General features: G+C 36.6%; 1 protein-coding gene and 1 long non-coding RNA gene across 8 annotated transcripts in view; one reads left to right on the plus strand and one right to left on the minus strand.

Annotated features, from left to right (window-relative positions):
- The window catches only part of LOC140635897 (uncharacterized), a 28,410-nt gene extending 20,866 nt beyond the window's left edge, over positions 1–7,544 (plus strand). The window contains exon 4 of one of the 2 annotated variants that reach the window (XR_012033230.1): positions 7,214–7,544. This is a non-coding gene — a long non-coding RNA (uncharacterized lncRNA). Of the gene's footprint in view, positions 1–540; positions 764–7,213 lie in introns of those variants that run through there. The other variant, XR_012033229.1, reaches the window with a different exon arrangement.
- A 5,754-nt stretch (positions 7,545–13,298) lies between these two features.
- SYT14 (synaptotagmin 14) overlaps positions 13,299–23,464 on the minus strand; it is a 211,357-nt gene continuing 201,191 nt past the window's right edge. For all 6 annotated transcript variants that reach the window (XM_072831179.1, XM_072831178.1, XM_072831180.1 and 3 more), the window contains one exon: positions 13,299–22,660. In XM_072831179.1, the coding sequence (XP_072687280.1) occupies positions 22,347–22,660 (314 nt within the window). In that variant the 3' untranslated portion in view covers positions 13,299–22,346. The remainder of the gene's footprint in view (positions 22,661–23,464) is intronic.

Genomic DNA, 23,464 nt, shown 5'->3' on the forward strand with positions numbered 1-23,464 from the left:
CAAATGGCAAATTCATGAGCAAAATAAATGATTGTTGTTCTTTTACGCTGCTAAGTGTGGGGTGGTTTGTTACTCAGCAATGGAGATTTGGAACAGATTTTGGCACCTGGGGGTACAGAGTTGCTGAAACAAAGCCTGAAATGTGTAGCATTGGTTTTGGGACTGGGAAGTATGCAGAAGCTGGAAGGGTCTTGAGGAGGGGATTTGCAGGGACCTAAAGGACTCTAAGGCTGTCAGCAGGGGCTGAAAAGAAATTGAGGAATGTGTTATTGGAAGTGGGGGTGGGGGTGGGAGGAGAAAGACCTTCATTTTGCAACGGTGGAGAGTTGTGCCTAAGGTCACCTGCTGTAATATGGAAAACTAGGAAATGTACCTAAGGCAGTCAATAATCTGGTTAGGGAGAGTTGCAGACAGAGTATTGGAGGTGCCAGCTGACTTCTCACTGGCTCTGCATTAGAAAAGAAATAAAAGAAAGAACAGTAAATTTATAAGGAGCTAGGAATTGCTGGGTACGAAAATTAAACTGTTTCTCATTTTCAGCCTCTCCAGATGGTGAATGATGCTCAAATTAAGAAACAGCTTCTGGGCAAATTAGTGGTGCTGCAAAAAATGTGGTCTAAATATGAAGCCAAGGGCATAACACACTGGCAATCTTTGTTAAGACCTCGGACATAGTGGGCACCTGGGTGGCTCAGCTGGGCTCTGTGCTCGGCCGAGAGTCTGCTTGAGATTCTCTTCCTCTGACTCTTCTCCCCACCCCCCTCTCAGGTTTTCTCTCAAATAAATAAACAAAATCTTAAAAAAAAAAAAAAAGACCTCGGACATACTTAAGATGGTGTTTTAGAAATCTTTTCAAATAGATAACAAGATCTTTTCAAGATCCTTGGGTGTTGTCTTATAGACCACAGAGGTGCCTAAATAGAGAAGGGCTTTTCTAAAGATATTTGTGGTGTGGCTTTTCCCTAAATGGCATGGATTGGAAATTAATACATAAAGAGCCCACAAAGTTGAAAAAAAATTACACCGCCTGGACTGAAAGGAAGAAAGATGGTACACAATGAAAAGAGGCCACTGGACCCATAACCGTGGTTGGGTAGGCAGCAAGAAGTCTGTTAAAACTCCTCGGCGGTAAGCTTGGGCTTACATCTAAAGGAGGGAACCTAAATAGACCTTTATGAATGATGGCCAGGAGTAGGAAGAAAGTGAAGCTCCGTGGCTGCTGAGGCCAGCTCATAAGAATGCCATACACCTCTGCCGTATTCTCTCACAGTGCTTGATTTGGAGCCCAGCTGCCAGGCTGTCCGGAAGCCCAGGCCCCAGCTGAGGTCCCAGCTGACAGCACCAACCACCAGGCATGTGGATGAGTCTTCAGATGATTCTAGACTCTAGCCATCAAGTGACCTGCAGCCTTTGAGTCCCCCCAGTCGATGCCATGTAGACCAGGAAGCAGCTGTCCTTTCCATGCCACTCACAAAATGCAGACTTGTGAGCAAATTCACACAGTTTTCAAAGCCACTTAGTTTGTAGTGCTCTTTTATGCACAATGGGAAACTGGAACAAGGAGAATGGATATGCACATTGTGGTATATCCATAGTATGGGATATTATTATTATCCAGCCATAAAAAGGAACAGATCACTGAGACATGCAACAACCCAGATGAATCTCAAAGAGCTGATAATGAACAAAAGGAGCTGGACATGCAGAGTATGTACTGCATGATTCCATTTATTTGAAATTCTAGAAAAAACAGAATTAATGTAAGATGAAAACATTGAGCAGTGGTTGCTTCGGGGTGCAACTAACAAGTGATCAAGACAACATTCGTGGTGGATGGAAATGGTCTATGTTGTGATAGAGATGGAGGTTGTTAAGGTGCCTCCATAGTCAAAATCACACAGCTAACGTTTGTGTATTTCAATGTATGTGAAATTTATCTTAAAAACTAAAAAATAATAAAAACTAAGTGGGAGTGGGGAACAAGTGAAGATATAGAGGATGTAAGAATGACAAAATATTGTTAACTATTAAATCTGGGGGAGCAGTACATAAAATTTTATTTTTCTATTTTCTTTACTTTGCATACGTTTTAAATTTGCTGCCTATGTTCAACTGGCTACTTCTAAATCTCAATTTCCTTGATAATGTGTACTTCCTTTTTGACATCGCATTCATGTATTAGATCCTTATTGAATTCTTTCTGATGTGCTCTCATCCCAATGAAGAACCAACCACCATAGCGTCTGAGTCCTTGGCACCATTTATAGGCTTCTATAATTGCATCTTTAACAATTATTTGCCTTGTGTGGTTTTCAGGTCAGTTTCCAACAGACTTCATTTGGGAAAGAACCATATATTTTCTGTATGTATGTATGTATTTAAAGATTTTATTTATTCATGAGAGAGATAGATGGCATGTGAGCAAGTGGGGGGAGGGGCAGAGGGAGAAGGAGAAAATCTCAAGCAGACTCTGCTCTGAGTGTGGAGCCCAACATAGGGCTCAATTCCAGGACTCTGAGATCATGACCTGATCTGAAATCGAGTTGGATGCTCAGCCAACTGACAACTCAGGTGCCCCTTTATTTATATCTCTGAGATGAATACAGTCTTAAACTCATGGTAGATGTTTAACAACTATTTGTTGAGGTGCCTGGGAGGCACAGTCAATTAAGCCTCTGACTCTTGGTTTCGACTCAGATCATGAGATCGGGCCTGCCTGGGGCCCCGAGTCGGGTTCCAACTTCAGCGTGGTGTCTGCTTGAGATTCTTTCTCCCTCTCCCTTCCCCTTCTGCTTGTGCTCGCTCTCTCTCTAGAATAAATAAATCTTTAAAAAAATTATTTGTTAAATGAATCAGTCCAAGTAAAAATAGTTTTGATATTTTACTTTTATCAAATAATAAGAAAAAACTGATATCACAAAATCTATAGTATAGGTTTGGACTATAAATGGTTAAAGTCCTCTGTAAAGTATGAAAATGTCCATAAGAAGACTTTACACACACATACATTCTCTCATACTCACACATCTATTCTGAAATCCTATCACTTGTATACATAATTAATAAATATTCTAGGGTACAGTTTCGGATTCATTTAAAACATATGTCCACTGAAGTTGAACATATTTTTCGCTGTTTTCAAATTCTCTGAATATCTACATGCATGTACGATAACTTTCAGTTAACCAAATGTGAAAGTACTTTGTTTTTTTGTTTTTGTTTTTTTTTAATATAAATTTATTTTTTATTGGTGTTCAATTTAGTACTTTGGGTGAACACACATTGCATAGTTTGAGAGCAACTATGCTACTACTCAGTAGTTAAAAATAATTCTGTTTTGTTTAAATATAACTTTTGCCTAAAAGCCTGTAAATAATTAATTTGAATCATCATAGTCATTTTGTGATTCAAAAATAAAAAGTAAGATAAGTGGTATAAAATGTAGAGTCATAAAGTAAGCCCTTACCCTCAATAGATAATTAAGTAGAAGCTCAGATGTCAAAGATTAAGAGGATGTTAAGATAGTTCAAAAGGATCTAGAGGATGGAAAAGCTGGAAAATAGGATTTATTGAATGTATTAGTATTATGTAGACTGAAGATTGCTGATTTAATAATGTCCCTCAAGCGTACAAAGTTATTCTGCTAAAGATCACAAATTTCCTTTCATTAAGCATGAAAAGATAGATAAAGAAATAAAACAACATAAACACTTACTAGGTAAATGCTAGATAACCCGAGTCAAGTCACTTAAATTCATAATTCTGTGTTGAGTAAGTAATATCTCCAGGTGAGAAAATAAGTCCAGGTGATTAAAAATCTTTCCAAGGACTTATGCTTTCAGCTCCAAGGTGTAGTGCTTGGACTTTGTCACTCATATTCTTAAAGAAAAAAGGTGAAAAAACTGAAAATAAATTACTTTTCTTGTTTGGAAATTGAACATACTTCTAAATAACACCTGGGTCAAAGAAATGTCTCAAAAGAAAAGAAAGCTTTAAACTAAATGAAAATGAAAAATACAACTTATAAAAATTTGTGGGATACAGGAAAGCAGTGCTTAAAGGGAAATTTACCAATTTAAATGCATATACTAGAAAATAAAGAGGATCTAAAACCAATCATTTAAATTTCTACCTTAACAGACTAGAAAAAAAAGACCAATTTAAACCTAAAGCAAACAGAATAGAATAATAAAAATCTAACTGAAATCAATGGAATTGAAAATAGGAAATGAATACAGAAAATCGAAAAGCAACAGATGGCCTCAGAAAATCTCAGTAAAATTGAAAATCTTCTAGTTAGGCTAGCTTAGGAATCAAAGAGGGAGAGAGAGAAAGAAAGAGAAAGAGGGAGAGAAAAGAAGGAGGGAGAGAAAAAAGTGGGGAGGGAGGGAAGACACAAATCACTAACATCAGAAATGAAAGAAGGGATATCACTACAGTTCCTACACACATGAAGTACGTAACAATGGAATATTATTAACTGCTCTGTGCCCACAAATTGGATAACTTAGATGAAATGGACACATTTTTTGAAAGACACAGAGTATAAAAATTCATCCAAAAAAGAAATAAATAGGCCTAAATCTAAATAGGCCTTAATCTATTAAAAAATGGAATAAATAATTAATAACTTTCAAAAAGAGAGTGCCAGGCCCAGACAGTTTCACAGATACCTTTCACCAAACATTTATGAGACCAGCATTAACCCCATACCAAAACCAGATAAGGATATTACAAAGAGGAAACTACAAACCAGTATTTCTCACAACAGATGTCAAAATCCTCAACAAAATATTAGCAAATTGAATATAACGATATATTACAAAAATTATACACCATGACCAATTGAGATTTGTTCCATGTATGGAAGGCTGGATCAACATTAGAAAAGCAACCAATGTAAGAAGAAAACCATATGATCATTATCAATCGATGGAGGAAAAGCATTTGACAACATTCAACATGTACTCATGATAACAACTCTTGACAAACTGAAAACAAAGGAAAACTTCAACTTGATAAAGAACATCTACAAAAACATACAGTGAACACACTTAATGGTGAGAGATTAGATACCGTCCCCCTAAGTCTAGGACGAGGCAATGATGTTCTCTGTCAGGATTCTTATTCAGTGTTGAGTACTGGAAGTGCTAGCTAGTCCAATAAGTAAAGGAAATAAAATATATACATTGGGAAGGAAGACATAAAATAGTCTGTGTTTGCAGATGATGTAATTGTCTATGTAGAAAATTCCAAAGAATTAACAATAACAACAAAAAAACTCAAAACTAATAAGCGAGTACACAAGGTCATAGGACCAAGATTAATATACAAGTAAATTGCTTTCTGACAAACCAGTGATGAACAACTGAAACTTGAACTTTATTTTATTTTTTAAAAAGTTATTATTATTATTTTTTAAAGATTTATTTATTTATTTATTCATGATAGACAGAGAGAGAGAGGGAGAGAGAGGCAGAGACACAGGCAGAGGGAGAAGCAGGCTCCATGTAGGGAGCCCGATGCAGAACTCGATCCTGGGACTCCAGGATTGTGCCCTGGGCCAAAGGCAAGTGCCAAACCACTGAGCCACCCAGGGATCTCCTGAAACTTGAAATTTAAAAAGCTACCATTACCATTTACAATAGCACTAGAGAAATATGAGGTTATAAACATAGTAGGTATGGGATCTATATTTAGAAAGCTGCACAACTCAGATGAAGACATCACCCACAGGTTTAAGTAAATGAAGAGATATATTGCTTCTTGGATTAAAGACTATTATTAAGATGTCAATTCTTTCCCAGTTGATCTATAGATTCAACCCAATCCCAGTCAAAATTGCAACAAACTAGGGGGACCTGGGGGCTCAATCAGATAAGTACCCAACTCTTAATTTTGGCTCAGGTCATGATCTCAGGTCATGAGATTGAGCCCTGTGATGGAATCAGGTTATGAAATTGAGCCCCGCGATAGGATCAGATGAGCCCCATGATGGGATGGCATCAACACATGGAGCCTGCTTGAGATTCTCTCTCTTTTCCTCACCCTCTGTCCTTCCCCACTGTGTATGCTCGCTCCCTCTCTCTTTAACCAAAAAAAAAAAAGCCTATATACTATAGTCAACTCATCTTTGGCAAAGGAGTAAAGGCAATTCAATAGAGAAAAGAAGTAGTTGTGGAATAATTGTACACCCACATGCAAAAAATAAGCCTCGACACAGAGCTTTATATCTTTCCATTTTTCCCTTCAAAACAGATTCTAGGCATAAATATAAAATGCAAAACTATAAACTTCTACGAAAAAGCAAAGCAAAACTAATAATCTACTCACAATGACAGGGATATGTCAAAAGGACACAGGAGCCAAATGAAAGGGTCGCCAAAAGCGACCTCTCTTTGTCCTGATCGCCAAAGCTGGAACAATTTGAAAAATGAAATAAATATAGTGTTATATACCCAAAGCATAAAATATCTGTGAAGGGCACCTGGGCAGCTCAGTCAGTTAAGTGGCAGACTCTTGATATCGGCTCAGGTCATGATCTCAGGGTTGTGAGATCAAGCCCAGCCTGGGGCTTTGCCCTCAGCTGGGGAGCCTCCTTGTCCCTCTCCCTTTGCTCCTTCTGTTGCTCTCTCTCTCTAAAATCAATCAATCTTTTAAAAATTTTTGTGGTATCAGATTTTTAAAATCAATAATCCCTTATTGATATTAAATAAGTAATTGAATAAATAAATAGAAGAGAATGGGAGGTTGGTTGGGTGGTTCAGTGGTTGAGTGTCTGCCTTGGGCTCAGGACGTGATCCTGGGGTCCTGGGATTGGGTCCTGCATTGGACACCCCACAGGGAGCCTGCTTCTCCCCCTGCCTGTGTGTCTCTGCCTCTCTCTGTGTGTCTCTCATGAATAAAATCTTTAAAAAAATGGGAGAGGAGACAAATCTTCTGTGCAGAATTCCAAATAATATACCTAGATATGCTGCCCTCAAGAAAGTAGAGCATAACTCCTTAAGTGTGGGCACACAGACACTTCCTTCCAAAGACTACAAAATACAAAAGGAGAAAAGAGTAACTTTATGGTGGAGAAATCTGACAGACACCACCTCAGTCAGGTGGTCAAAGGTCAATGTCCACAGTGATAGCTGATGTTGCTAGTATGTATCTTTGATATGATGTATTGAAAATGACATTTTCTCTCTATGGTGGTCTTCCATCCTAGAGTCCACAACCTCAGTCCAATCATAAGAGAAACATCAGACAGATTCCAATTGAGGGACATTCTACAAAATACCTCACCAAATATTCACTAAAATACTCTTCAAAATTGTCAAGGTCATCAAAAACAAGGAAAAGTGAGAAACTGTCAGTCAAGAGGAGCCTAAGGAGACAGGATAACTAAGTGTAATGTGATGTCCTGAAACAGAAAAAAGGACATGAAGTAAACTAATGAAATCTGATGAAGCAATGGATTTAGTTAATAACACGTCAATATTGTTTTGTTAATTGTAACAAATGTGTCTGAGTAATGTAAGGTGTCTAGAGGAAACTGGGTGCAGAGTATATGGTAACTCTGGGTTATCATCTTATTTTTTCTGTAAATCTAAAATTGTTCTAAAATAAAGTTTATTTAAAATTAGTAAGTTTAGGGCACCTGGCTTAGTTAGTACACCATATAATTCTTGATCTCAGAGTCGTGAGTTCAAGCCTCACACTGGGCATGGAGCCTACTTAAAAAAAGATAAAGAAAATCAATTTAGTTTTAGCTTAATATATTGTTTTATTAAAAATTATAGCTATATCAGAAATGGAGTTTTCATGAATTAATGAACGAGCAGAAGTCACAGAGGCTATGGAGTTCCCTAAGTCAAATTTCATGGTTAAACAAGAAATCTTTTCATTTCGGGTGTTATGAAAATGTTTCAAAAATGTATTTGCATATTTTTCTTGCCTTGGTACATAATGCACATTAAACATAACCTTTTTTGGATGATTCTGTGCAATTAAAATAAATACCCAAAAATAAAGACAAAAAGCAAAACACCAAAAATCCCCTCCTTGCCCAAACTTTCCCAAGGCCTCAAACTCGATTGAAAACAGATTCGTTAATGTGGGTTATGCCTAGATACTGTGCCACCATGCAGGTGTGAATGACACAGGTCAATACATTGTACCGTCGGAGGGCTCACGCACAGCCCAGTGAGAGGTGGCGACCGCTCTCAGCTCCTGTGAGTTACTCATTCCAGTGCTTTGCGTGAAGCCCCAAACCCATTCTAGTTTTTACCTCTTTCCTCAGTTCCAACCCTTTGTTTCCAAATCATGGACATTTTCCACAAATGTCATTTGACTTTTGTTAACGACTCAGCTTCTTCTCTGGGCTCCTTTCTTGGGTGACCCCATTCCTCACTCACCTCCTCAAAACCACTCTATTTCATTCCATCCTCTCACAATGATCACCCCCACGACCCGGGTTCACTCAGTCATCGCATCCCAGAAACCCTTTATAGTGTCACAAATCTCACTTAAAAAAAAAAAAAAGATTGTATTTTTTAAAAGTAATCTCTACCCAATGTGGGGCTGGAACTCACCACTCTGAGATCAAGATTCGTATAACTGAACTAGCCAGGTGCCCCTTACAAATCTCACTTAAAAAAAAATTCTCTACCCACCTTACGGTTGTAAAGCTGCTGGCACTGTACTTCATATCTAGTTACATAAGATTTTAAAAATGCGTGGGTTTAAAGAAAATGGCTCCCCTAGTGACCCATTAGACTACCCTTCTTAAACTCACTCATTCATGGAAATAAGTCCAAAAGTCTCCGGACAGGATTCAGTGTGGCCATCACCTTGCCTTAATTCTGCTGAGTGATTTGTTTGCTGCTTGATTTCCTCCTCCCCTCAATCTGGAGTTTTCTAATGTTCTTATTGCTTCACTTCTGTCTCTAGGGTTGATGCCTAGGTTTTAGCTGCTTCTCTGGCTTTCAACCCATCACCTTATCTCTTGGCTCACAGTTCAACTCGCTTCTCTTGGCTTGCTCAAATTGGGGAGACAAGTACTTTGAATTACTCTTATAGCCTTAGAGTCGCTCCTAAAAATAACTTCTTCAGGGAGTGGGGGCAGACAGTGTTCCTGGGACCTACCTCGTTCTTTGGTTTTGGTCCTCCCAAGTCAGGTGTCAGACTTGTCCTTCCTCAGACTGTATGGCAGTTTTGTGCTGTTGGCTATAGCACTGCCATATTTGCTTCAGAAGCCAGCAAACCATGGAACCATGAACTCACCTATAGTGTTAAGGTAGGTGCTAAAAGCACAAAATAGACCTGAAATTGGTACCAGCTCAAGTACACAGTTTGTTTCTTGTCCACGTAGCACATCTTTAGAAGAAACTATTGGCTGTTGGAAAGATGATGTCCAAGCCGTGATTCCAGGATGTAGGCTCTTCTTGTATTAGGGCTCCACTGTCCTGTTGGACATTCATCATCATCTGTAACCAGCTAATGATGGGGAAAGAGACCCTGAAGGAGGCATTTGACCTAGAAATGAGGTGTCTCTCTCTCCCACTCATGTTCCATTTGGCTAGAACTTGGTCACATAGCTACAAACATCTGCAAGAAAGGCTGGCAAGTGTGGTCTAGTGTGTGTCCAGGAGGAGGAGAACAGAAATTTTGTTATATAGCTTACATTCTTCCTAAGGAAAACAACCTCAAGTCCCATCCAGTTATTACAAAGTTTTCCAAATCCTGTTATCTCTGGTGAGGCTCTCTCCTTTACATCATGCTCAGTGACCTGGGACTTTAAAGACAAATTATCTGCTCCCCAACCTCCACCAAATATACAATGTACAGCAGGAAGTTGCTAAGTGCAATTAAAGTTCTCATTTGAAAAAGGGAAGAATGAGAAACTTAATAGCCAAGGATTTGTAGTAGGGAATTGGGGGACCCCTACTTCCCTCTTAGCAGAGGAGTTTGTTTTGTGTTTAGAAAGGAAGAAGGGGAGGGAAAGATGGAGAGAGGAGGAGCATAGGGAGATGGAGAGCCCATGGGGCTCCATCTCACAACCCTGAAATCGTGATCTGAGCCAAAATCAAGTCAGATACTTAACTGACTAAGTCACCCAGGGGCCCCAGCAGAGGAATTTGGATTTACTCTGGATCTTTTCTCTGAGAGAAGCTCCCACATTCTCCATGGCCTTCTGCTCTGACCTCTGGGAAGGTTTACATGCGGTGGTTTCATTTGAAGCAGGTGCTAAGAACTGTCTCCTTCCTGGGGGTTATACAACTTTCATAGCTTGCTTCATGAGCATCCAAGTTTCCCTGAGATTGCTCTGAAATAAGAGGCAACACTCTATTTACTTATAAAGATTTTCTTTATTTTAGGGAGAGAGAGAGTGAGAAGTAGGCTCCATGCTGAGCACAGAGCTCGGTGCGGGACTCAATCCCACGACCCTGACATCATGACCTGAGTCGAAACCAAGAGTGGGTCACTTGGCCGACTGTACCACGCAGTGCCCCAAGAGGCAACACTTTATTTTATTTTATTTTATTTTATTTTATTTTATTTATTTTATTTTATTTTATTTTTTTGAGGCAACACTTTAAATAGATTCTGATCTTTGCCATATGGTGAGTCCCTTTGTTTAGCTGTGCAGTCTTGACGAGTCTTTCTTCCTGAAGACCTCTTTTGGGGTCTTAATATGTGGGGTTCAGAAGCAGGAGACTTTTCCAGCCCCTAAGGCACTTAATCTTGGGGCTCTCTCCATTCCCTTTGGTCTTTGCAAGAAAACCATTGATTTTCTGCCCGGGTTTATTTATATTTTTCAGCAGAAACCATCTCGAATATACTGTTATTCTGGCTCTTTCCGTTCATTTCTCCTGAACTACAGGTTCCTAGTCACACCGACCCCCTTCTTAGCACAACACACAACTGTTTCATCTCGTGTTTTGCTCCCCCAGGATACGGGTTACAGCTTTCTGTCTGCTGTAGCTATTCCCCACAGCTAGCTGCTTGGCTGCTAAGCCAACCTAACATATTGTAATAACATACTGTAAACATCCATTCTCACAGAACCCCCTGGAAGGTCCCAATATTTGTTTTGGTTTCGATTGTTTGTAGTAACAAGTGGACTCTAAAATGTGTAATGGCTCAAATACAATAGAAGTTATTCTTCTCACTTATGTTAACATTCCAAGGCAAATACATCTGGTTGTCTCTTTCCTGTGAAGTGACTCAGTGACCCAGAATCTTTCCAACTGGTGGCTCTGCTGTGTCCTGGGCTTTCATTTTCCTCTGTATCCAGCCAGTGGGAAGCGAAAGGAGGCATGGAAAAGGCACATTTATTTCTTAAAAAGCCTCTTCGAAATTGGTGTGCGTCATGTCTGCTCATACTCTGCTGGCTAGACCTCAGTCATATGGCCAGTCCTAATTTCAAGGGAGGCCAAGAAATGTAAAGTAGTCATAGGACACAAGAAAGGAAAACATGGATTTTGGTAAAGACTGGGCAGTTTCTATCACTGCCCAATTAAAAGGATTATTAAAAGGATTGCTTGGAAAGTTTTCCCTTAGATATGTTTTTCTTATGTCAATTTAATTTATGCCTTCATTTCCCCCCTTTTATTAATAATAAGTTTATGAGATTCTTAAAAAATTCGTCCCCGTTTATTTGGCTTTTAATTACATAGAAGCATTTAGTGTATTTTATTATAAGTCATTAAAAAAGTACTAATTAAACAAAATCTTTCACATATTTGCTGAGACTTTTTATTTTTAAATTGAGAATTACTTTATTTTCAAATGGGAAACATCATGGAATATTCTGATAGTCTACGGAGAGAAAACGTTGACTTAAATATTTTGCATACTGGAGATGGAAAGTTACAATCAATTTGCAATTAAAACGTAATCTTGAGTGTATATATATATATATATATATATATAAATAAAATAAGGTATGATGAATACCTAAATCTCTCCACAACAATAAAAACATGATGATTTAATGGTTTTCTAGTCAGAATGCAGATGTGCCTATTTTCTGCTGGAATTTCACTTTATATCAATTGCAATTCTGTGCAAGACAATAAGCCATGACCCAAATGAATATCATTGTTTTTGGAGTAAATGTGTAAGCAAGTCTATTATTTTTGCTTCTTCAACCTTAAATGTCTTAATGGTGGAAACCCAACCTGTTTTGTTTGTGGGGAGGGGAATGAATTCAGCAGCAAGTACTGGGAGGGGAAATACATTCCTTAAACTTAGTTAGAGATTAAATTATGAACCCATTTATTTTAAGCAGAAGTGTTTTATTTTTTGTGTTTCAGTAGAGGCAACTCTACTGAAATTTAATTTTAATTAAAAAAAATTAAGCCAGAGAAATTGAGCTTTGGTGTTCTACTTTTTAAAAAAGTTAACTCAAAAAACAGCTACTGGTTAATTTTTGGAACTTAAGATTTAAAGACAATCAGAGGTTAGATAGTATTGCAGCAACTTTAATTTCTGTCAGTTTTAGAGCACCAAAAGTTTAAATTCTTTTCATTATGGAAAACAGTACATGTAAAGTCTGTTTTTATAAATCTCTGTTGCTGGAAATAAAATGGAAAAGGGAATAAAATATGAAAAATATATCTAAACTCAAAGTCTTTAAGAAATAATACAATAAATGCCTAATAAGAAAGAATTGAAAATCAACAAACTGCTATTACCAAATAAAAAGTGATTTTGTCAAATAGAATTGACAATACCAGTATGAATTATGACATGTTCACAGTAAATGGAAGAGCACACTAGGTAACAGTGTATGCATATGCCTATTCCAGCTGAAGATGCTGAGATAATTTTGAAGCTACTTTCATTTTCGACTTCTTTGTGAACTTTATTATTTTAAAAAAAATTCAATTAGCCAACATATAGCACATCATTAGTTTTAGATGTTGTGCTCAATAATTTATTATTTGCGTATATTTGTGAACTTCAAAGGAGATGATTTTAAAATGTTTAAATTTGCTGTAGTCTGTTTTCTTTGACTTAGAATTAAAGAAAATAAAATGACCCAAACACTGTGATAGCAATGTTTTATAGTGTGTTGAAATGAGATTCCTTTCAAACTTGCCATCTTAATAACATTAACATGTATCCATCCGATATTTGCTTATGTGTTAGACATTATTTTGGGTAATGATCATCGTGACACTTACTTGTCAATGATAAGAATTTGGGCTGGTTTTTGTGTATCATCATCGGAGAAGACAGATTCTTACCCATTCCAAGTGAGTGCTAAAATGTGAAGAAGTTTCTGACAGAAAGGTGAAGAAAAGTAACTTTTAACCCACACAAAAATTTATTCTCTGGAAAATCAAACTGCCATTAAAATCTCCTGGAATTAATATTTTTAACAGTTTTTATATTGTTTACAGAGAGGTCAGTGATTTCTTTACGTAATACAATTATACAAAAGGAAAAAGGCACCGAGACAATCGGTGTATAGATAGTAGAAAAGTAGATAGGAGAATAAAATGCCACATATAGCACATTTTCAATTACATGAAAATGATTAGATATATGCTCATTCTATAAAATGGGTCGTTTCACACACGCATCTGTTTTATATTTTTGACCCCAAATGCAAATGAATATGTGACGATAGTACAACACTTGTGATAACCATAAAGACACTTATATATATTAATAAGATCCATTAATGGTGTAGAGTCACTAGAAAATATGTTGGAGACAATTGAAGACCAAGGGAAATGTTAATCAGCAGTGCATTTCTTCAGGTTGTTTAATAGAGTTTTGCTCACAGAGCATTTAATCTTCACCACACTGTTATAGCCATTATTAGAAAAATAAGTAAGAAAGCTCTGTAGAAACTATACTATTAAGGAAGCTTCTTTGCCTCCAAAAAAGAAAAAAAATAAAGAAAAAGAAAGGAAAAAAAAGAAAGAAAAACAAAGAAACAAGAAGAAAGGAGAGAAGCAAAGTAAGGGGATACTGAATATAAGATTCCACTAATTGACTTTTCCATAAAAAATTACATTATTTTGAGAAATAAAACACAATGCAAGAGTATTGAGCAGGGGTGAACATCATGAGTTTTAGAAAAAGAACAGATCTTAACATTTATTGAGAACCTCAAAGCTCACATAATAATTGGTTCTTCATCAAGACCAACTGAACTGAAAAGAAACATTGATAACACTTTCTCATTTCAAAATTCTAATAAAAATCCAGCCAAAGTTTGGCTGTCCTCTCTACGACAGTTTTAAAGATTCCTCAAAATGGTTGCCACTATAGTTTCACCACAAAAACAGAAATCATCTAATTAAAATTATGCAGAAACATTATAAATTAATTTTGTAATGCAAGCGACTACTGGAAACTTTCTCGTAGTAAATTTAAAGCAATATTTATGATTTCAAAGTACTGTTAGAAGTATCACCATTATTTTCTAGCTGTGCTTCACATAATTGTTTAAATAAACTTAAATACTAAGCGAGCCAATTTATATGCAAAAGCTACCCTGGTTTCCCCTCGCAAAACAAATGTGACATAATTATAGAATGCTGTAAATGTTCTCAGTATTTGTCCAGAAGGACTGCCCCAAACAAAAACAAACGCCATCTGCCCCCCTCCCTCCTAACACAAGCCTTCCTATGACTCTGTGGTCTGTATTTCAGTTTTCCCTTTTTGAAATTCTGCCCAGTGAAGTCAACATTTGACATTTTTTAAAACCATGGCTTTTTAAGGCTTCCTCCCAAAATTAAAAAAAAAAAAAAAAAAAAAAAGTGCAAGTGAGAAGAAGATAGAAGACCAAAAGGAGGGACAAGATGTCCTAAAACCTCATTTCTAAGAAGTTGGCTTCTACTCCTTCATGACTAGAATCACTTGTAGGTATTCGAGTTGTTCCTTTATGCTTTAGGGGTCTTTTTTTCCTATTGGTGTTTATGTGGTACCCTCATCCACATTAATGAAGGTTATGAACAGGAATCGGTGGTGAGGACCTACCCCCAGGGTATAAAAGGTTGGGTTGTTACTGAAAACAACACCACATGGAGGAGGTGAGCACACTCAGAAGCTCAAAGATGAAGTGCTGGTAAGAGGTTTCACAACCATCCCCCTTCGACCCGATGTGAGGCAAGACAAACAATAAATCTTAGAGGTATGGGAAAATTCTTATTTTCTCATTAAACAAAATAGTCGCATTTAATATTAACTGCTTAATATTGCACTGGATGTTGACTAACTATAATTTATATAAAAATTTGAAGAAAAAAATAGTATTAACTGCTTAGATTTATGGAAATAAGCATTCCAGCAATAGCTGAATATATAAACGGATTTCAGAAAATTATTTTTTCAGTGTATAATGGAGTATTATATTCATCTATTGGGTATTCAATTTAAAAACAATGTGTCAGCTGAGAGATCCCATGTTAAAGGAATAAACAGAAAGGTAGTAAGGGGTTTTCTTTTTAAAGTAGTCTTGAATATTTAAAAGACAAGCTCAAACATCAAATACCAATCAGAATAATAAAGAAAAGGGTGAAGAAGGAAAGTAAAATAATAGGACAATTTAAGATACAGACTGTCAACCTGACATGGAAATAATGTCAAAAATTTTGCAAAACTATTGCCATAGCAGTGACTTTGTTTGCAGTTTAGACATTTTTAATGTGCAAAGGGTTTAGAGTCTATAATAAAATTATGCCAAATCTTTGTTAGATTAATAATCAAGTTTCCTTCTCTGCTCCTGACCCACACAACGTATGAAGGTACTTCACACTAGCAGAGGTAATTGTACAACAACAACTATCACCCAGAGCAACAGTTGACCTCTAGGGATCATGCTTTGCTCCCTCTAGTTGTGGGGAAAACCGGACTGGTCCTCTCACTGTCTGGTTCTTGTGATTTAGGAAAAAAAAAAAAAAAAAAAAAAAAAAGGGCAGGGTATCACTTTTCAATAGGTATTATTCAGTTTTGATGTACTCTGGTATTTGGTGTGAATGTACATGAATCCAGATGGGAAAAAAAGGCAGAGAAGAAGAAAGAAGGAAGGACTGTAAGAAGAAACATACCTGGCTAAGCAGGGAGAGAAAAGAGCAAGATTCATTTTTGATAACAGGCTGATAATTCCAGTCTATCACACGCTTCCACATTAAACTTGCACTAACCAGACCTCAGGTTATAACCAGACCAAACACAACACAGCAGCAGTTACGAAAACAGCCCAATTCCATATCAGATCATTTCAAATATTCAAATAATCTCATTTTTCAGTGGGTTAATCACAGATCTTTGTTGGGGGGGGGGAACTTTCCAAATGTAAAAAATATTCATGTGAAATATTACAGCAGAGAAGAAGGTATGTCTACATTTTAAATGAGGGAGGATAGAAACTCAGATGAACTGTATACACAGTATTTATTTTTAGAGAAAGAAGAAGGTGTGAGGCTGCTGTATTAATTTGCTATTTGAAATAAAAGATCCTAAGAAAGCAAAAACAATCAAGGAAATAGAGATCAGAGAAGAGGTGACAGAAACATTGGTGATGCTAGGGAAGAAGCCAGCAATGGGGTTCATGTGAGGAGTGTGAGGTCAGGGAAGCCACTGAAGATGATGATAAAAGGCAACAAAGCTTACTATACACAATAAACAATGCCACCATCTATGGTTGTTATAGTTACCTAGGGGTCAGCCTAATTTCACTGAGAATACCGACGAAGATATCATCGGCAAATAGCTCCTCTGACTCTCTTTGTCTTATATTTAACACTGTAAAGACAGCTTCCGGGGGAAATATGTGAACCATAATCCAAAGTAATTTTCAGGAATCATAAAACCAACATAATAGAATTTATTAGTCCAAGGAACACTTTGAAAAAGTCATGTTGAATGTGAATGTACAGGAACTCATAATTAAATATCACTTTTAATGTTTTCGTTATTTTTCTTTTTAAGGAAGCACAAATAGTATATGAGGAGCACTAATCCTAGTCATAATCTCGCTCTTATTTAGCACTATTACGCTTAATCTATGGACACTGAAACGTTGCTATCAGGAATTGTATATCATGAGCTCAATATTCTATACCAAGGTATATCAGATAGAGTTTTCTGGGAAGCTTAATAAGATGTAGATTCATGGGTTCCACTCCACACCAGATGAAAGAAACATCTCTGGAGGTGGGGCTTTGGAAAACAAATTAAGCTCTCAAAATGATTCTGAAACACACTGTAGTTTGGGACACACTATAGTTGTTTCAAATTTCGCTCCTGGGGAGAATATATTCCTTTGTTTGTTCTTGGAGATCCAACTCAAGGGTAATCTTTCCCAGGAAGATTGTTCTGATCCCATGTTGTACCCGTCCACTAAATGTATATCATTCTGTAGTGTCCTCCTAGCTCAGAATGTAAGTAAGCTCCATGAGGGGAAAAAGATTGTCTCTCTAATATACTCTCTCTAACCTGTAGCACTGAGAACAATGCCTGACTCATAGTAGGTCTTCTTGTAAAATAAATGAATAAATAAATCCATGCATTACATAGGATTCATAAAAAATTGAGACCTATATAACAGTGTTATTGATATCTTCTATAGGAAATTAAGTTCGACTCAGTATTTATTATAGGCCTACTATGAGCAAAGGGGCACATATAGATAATAAGACAAGGCATTAACTAAAATTAAGGGAGAAAGACATGTAATAAATTAGCTGTAATCCAGTTAAAACCTTGATAAAGGGTATGTAAGAAATAAATTATAATGAGAGCACAGAGGAAGACACAGTCGTTCCTTTCACCACTGATATGGGCAAGATACCTGCTGAAGGACACAGGATATCCACTTCATAGAAAGGTGATCATATACAATTAAAATATCTTAGATTCCCAAAAGTGGACAAGGAGCAGAACAAATTGGTTAACATACTTCCAGAATTTAAGTATAGGCTGAATTTGTAGAGTAAATCAAAGTCATATACAAAGTATTACACAGAGGTACCATTTGTATCCTGAGAAGAAAACACATCCCTGATCTTTTGTGTTTCTCTTTCTCAAGCTCTGATTTTTCCTTCTCTTTTTCTAGTTCTGCCGTCCCGTTATAGTGGGTGGGATGACTGATGAGCGCAATGTTATCCTAACTCCTTTTCTTGTAACTGGTGAAGAGGGATGCCACTGCAGTACACATGTAGTAGAGGTTTTAGAGTAATTTATACCTGGGTTCTAACCCTGGGTCTCCTATTTACCTACTGGATGACCTTGGGCAAGTCTGCTTAATCCCTATGCTGCAGTTTCTTCATCTACAAAACTTGAAAGTATTACTTACTTCATAGCACTGTTGTGAGAATCAAACAAAATAATAAATTATTAGGCTAGACCTTAATACATTATAGCAGATACCACCATCATTATTATACATTTTAGTGGGAACTGATGATGCTTTAAAAGTTAATTTAAAAAAAATGTTTCATAGCATATCTAACTTTCTGCTAAATATTGAGTTTAGTTGGTGGGGTTAATGATGGCTACCTCCGGTATAGGCCATGGTTTGTGAACTGAAAAAAAACCTTCCGGGCAATAACTATCATTGTGAAATAATGTAGTGACTATTGATGAGAAAAATGTCTGTGAATTGCCCATCTAGTCCATGCAGGCAAATGGCAATTTTAGGCGACTAGATCTGTGTCATTTCTACTCATATCTGGGAAAAATTTGTTGGTGACTACTGTTCTTCCTTCATCTAAAATTTATACTTTCAAATAGGCTTTCAGTTCACTTAAAAAGCTACAATATCATTTGGTCTCCACCTTCATCTTACCACCCTCAATCCTGTGACCTCTTCCCTCGTGGGTGCTGTTTTACTTTGCAATCATTGATTATGCTTCTGATTTACTTGATAAGTAAATGAAAGTAATGATGGTGTCAAGAGTATGATTTAAGAGGAAGCCCTGGGCATCTCTCTGCACCAGGCTGGATGAAACCACCCTACCAGGCCCTGCACTTCAACATGTGTGTACCAATCAAGGTAGCTTTGACATTTTCTTACTGGTTTTTCTTTTTTAAAATTGTGGTCCAATTTATTATTTTTGTCACTAAATACAGCATTGTTGAGAATCCACTGAATGTGTAGTAAGAAGACAGGCAAATAAATAGATTTCACACAAAATGTGGACTGTACAGAAGACACAAGAGTATAGAAAAAGCTTCTGAAAGGTAAGACGATATTCTACTAAACAAATTCTTTACTGATCTGAAATACATTTTGTTTCCTGGGCAGTAATAAACAACTACATTTTGCAGCTCATTTGGGAGACAGACAAAGCCTATAATTCTAGGCTTGGAAGCTCCTGTGAATGTCAGTCACTTGCCATATTTGGACTATCTCATTTTATTATAAAACTTAGGGGATTTTAAGAGAACAATAAGAAAGTGGGCTGTCTTTCTCAAGTTTCTGAAACAGCACCTGCTGCCCACTGGTGGGTCCCTATTTGCTGCAAATTGCTGAGATGTAAGATTTTGCCTCTACGCTTCCACGCAAATTTGAGCACACAAAAGAGCAGTAGTGCTGTCTTATACAGTAGATTCAGTAGAGTGAAGTGGGTCTCTCGAGAGCTAGTTAATCTTTTTCTAAAAGAATAGACAAATTTTGGAGAATAATTACTCTAAGTTGTGTCAATCCACATGATAAAAAGATACACATTTTGCTGTGTGTAGAGGAGAATGGCAGCAAATAGCACCCCAAACCAAATATAATTTCTAGTAAATATAGAGAGGAGAAAAATAATCCACAAACTCAATAAATGGTCTTCTAATTATTTATCTGAAAAAGCCAGGGCACCTTCACCTTTAAAAGTGTGTGTGTGTGTGTGTATATGTGTGTAGGCATGTGTGTGTATACAGATACACATACATAGAAATTCATAATCTTTGAGGACTTTGGCAGCTGGGGTGGAGGTAGGGTCCTTCTTGAAAACTTTTAAAATTGTTAATTAATTATTAAGCCATTTTGGAATTGATATCTATACCAGATAACCCCGTAAAGATAGATCAAAAGCACACACATAGTTCTGGGCAGAGGCTGAAGAAAGACAGATGTAGCAAATAATAAGCTAGTTAGGTCTTGTCACTGAAGGAGAAAGCACCGCACTGGTCTCATAATGTGTTCAATTATTGATTAGGCTTTGTTACAGCTACAAATGAGACTAACCCTTTCCATTAGCAGATCCCAGTTCTTAGCAATGCAGTCAGTTGTTTCAAAGGCAGAAAAGATCCCGGTAGCATTAAATGCTTAAATAAAATTTCTCACTGGGGTCTACACCCTACTCTCTTCAAATCTCTTTCCCTACTCTTGCTGAAGCTACATACACGAGATATTTCACCATTTGAACACATTCTAACTTTATAACTTAACTCATTTATTTAAAAAAAGCAACCCTGGAAAAAGCTCATTAGTGTAACAATAAAAGAATGGGTTTTCCTCTTTAATGCAACTTTATAACATACATTCTTAAACCTCATGTCACCCAAGATAGCATTTGTATTTTATCTTATAATTCGTGTATATGAGTGCATAGAGCTGCCATTTTTTAAACTAAAAAATATTAGGAGTTCACTGTCTTTTTGGATTTCTTTTAAGGCCTTTCAGTACAGCCAAGCTGAAGTAATAATGTCTATGCATGGTTTTGTTATTGTGGCAATAACAAGTCCTCAGCTTACAATAATATATAGTGCTTAGTGGGGACTAGGAACAATAATGGTATGCTGCTTTTTAATAACTGGTAAATAGTATATTTTTGTCTAGTTTAATTAGAAATTAGAAAGAAAGAAAATATTTTTCATATATACGAAACATTCTATTTAATAAAGTATATGCATAAAATTATATACTGGGTAAGAAGCTAAATTAAAAAGAAAACAGCTTATAATATTCCTGATTAATTAGAGTTCCTAAATATAAAAACAACAAATGAAAATGCCTTGCCATTTAAAAAAATTAGCACATTATACAACTTTTACATACTTCAGAGGAAATAAAGATCTGTGACATTGTTCTGAGGAATCTTTACATTTATAAAAATCGAAGGCCTAATTTTGCAAATACAACTTTCAAGCTGTATGAGCAAATGTAACTTACATGAAAGGCACAGGATGACGTCACGTTGAAGAACGTATCTGTAAATTTCATAAAATCTAGTCACAGGTCACTAGAAATTTCATAAGGAATCTCAGAACTGTTTTTAACATGATGTTCTGATTGAAACTGAGAACTGGAGAGTCTTTAGATCACAAGTACAAATCGAAATAAGAGTGAAGAAGAGTTAGAGAGAGAACAGTTTCTTACTGGAACGCTACCTGCTTTATGCAGTGTTGGTCACTCCATTCTCAGAGCAGATAATTAACATTTTCTTTAACTTGAACTGTTTTCAATTCTCAACGGCTTATCTACTGTATTTTCTTAGTTTGTAAAAAAATGTATTTTCACATTACTACAATTTTTAAAGAGTCAATTGTTGAAAGAAATTTTAAAGTAAAGTCCTGCTCTATTAGCTTCCTACATTGGAATACAAGAATACAGGAAGTGCTTTCAACAGAAAGTTACGTAGTTCTACAGTACAACCTGTCTAAAAGACTTGCAAGGGACCAGTCCAGTGACTGGGTCTCTTTGGATCAGGCAAAAGCAGAGGCAAATGAAGAAATGAGCTTTTTTTTTTTTTTAAATAACATATAAAAAAATTCCTTTATGAAAATGAATACTTGCTTGCACTTGAGATTTAGTGCTGTTGAGAAGAACAGAGGCACAATGAATCTAAGTGCACAGAGGGAAAATGTCTGAAATAAAACAATTCTCTATGTAATTGAAACCCCTCGCCATCGGATATGCCTCATGATAGAGCTGAGACCTACTTTTTCAGATTAAGGAACATTTCCAACACCAGGGATGAGCCAGTCAAAATACGAGTTTCCTGGTTAACAGGACAATCCTAAAACAGTGTTGCAACTAAAAATTCTAATTAAAAAAAATCACTTATAGTTTTCTTTTTTTTTTTTTTTTATGAAATGACTGGCTCTTCTGCTTTTAAAGTAAAATTAACTTCAAACAAAAAGCATGCTCTTAAAACTCTGGAGGACTGTTAACAATGATGATGCAAGTGTCTCATTTCCCAAACAAGCTCTACCAGAGACACATCTTTTCTTCATTTGTGTCAATATTAGATGTTCTTTCCACAGAACTTAAAGCATTCTGGTAGAATGTTGAGGATGAGGCTTCAAAGAACAGCTCTTCTAATGGTGACTAGGTAAAAACAGTAACGCTGCAATCAGAAATAATGCTGCCTTGGATTGTAATTGCTCGTTTATCCTATTCATCATGACTCTAGTAACGCATGCCATCTACACACTTGCTGTCCTTTCGACTCTTTCATTTCAGTCCAGTGATTGAGCTCCTCTTCTCCAGAGCTGTTCAGACCTAAGGAAATCCAGCCTATCATCTCTTTTCTTTTCATGCTGCGTTTGTTATACACAGACAGTATGAGTGTCACATCAGAAAGTTGAAATAGGGCCACTTGAAAAACAAAAGTCTCCTTGTATACTGGATTAGGCTGCCCTCTGCGGATGGATGTCTTGCATTTGGACATCTCTTGACCCATGGAATTCAGGAGAGTTAATTTAACATACGTATCTACAGAAAAAACAAAACAAAACAACATACCACAAATATCATTTGAAACAAACTCAAAACACCTTTCTTGTGACATCTGCTGAGAACATGAAGTATTCATACTTTATAAGGATATGGTGTATACCATGTTTAATGGAAATTCAACGAATTCCATTTTGATGTAGATGCTTATAAAATCTTCTGTGGGTCATAATATCTCAACTTCACTATTTCTGCATTACAGTTAGAATTGAAAGGTATACCTCATAATCCTTCCTCCACCCTCCCACCCTCAATCCTTCCTACCCCCCCACCCCCCCGCCCAAGCCCATCCCCATTTAGCTTCACTAAGCAGGACGTCATAGCATTAATAAACACTTAGCAAGCTCAATTAGCCACAACACTGTCAAGCATTCCACTGTGTTTTCAGAGAATAAGAATAAACAAACAAATAGAAATGAAGGCAAATGGTAAAGAGGAAAAGAAGACAAGAATGCAAAGATGACATCAAAACAGCTTAGGATGAAATGTCAAAAAAATCTCTGCATGGATGTGGTTTTTAAATATATTTTAAAAACATTTAAAAGGGCCAAAATGAAGCCAAATGCATTAAGGGCTCAAAGTTTAGCAAATCAAGTAAAACTTTCTCCTGATTTCATGCAAGAGTACATTTAATGTGCTTTTTGGATAGTTAAAATAAATACTGTAGGATTCTTTTTTGGCAGAATTTAATGTGAAGTTTAAAGTATGGTATTCTTAACTATTTTCATGAGTTACAAAAAAAATTGATGTGATGTTTAGTGTACAAAGTGAAACATAACAGTT

This window comes from Canis lupus, chromosome 6 (genome assembly GCF_048164855.1).
Source record: "Canis lupus baileyi chromosome 6, mCanLup2.hap1, whole genome shotgun sequence".
Taxonomy (NCBI): domain Eukaryota; kingdom Metazoa; phylum Chordata; class Mammalia; order Carnivora; family Canidae; genus Canis; species Canis lupus.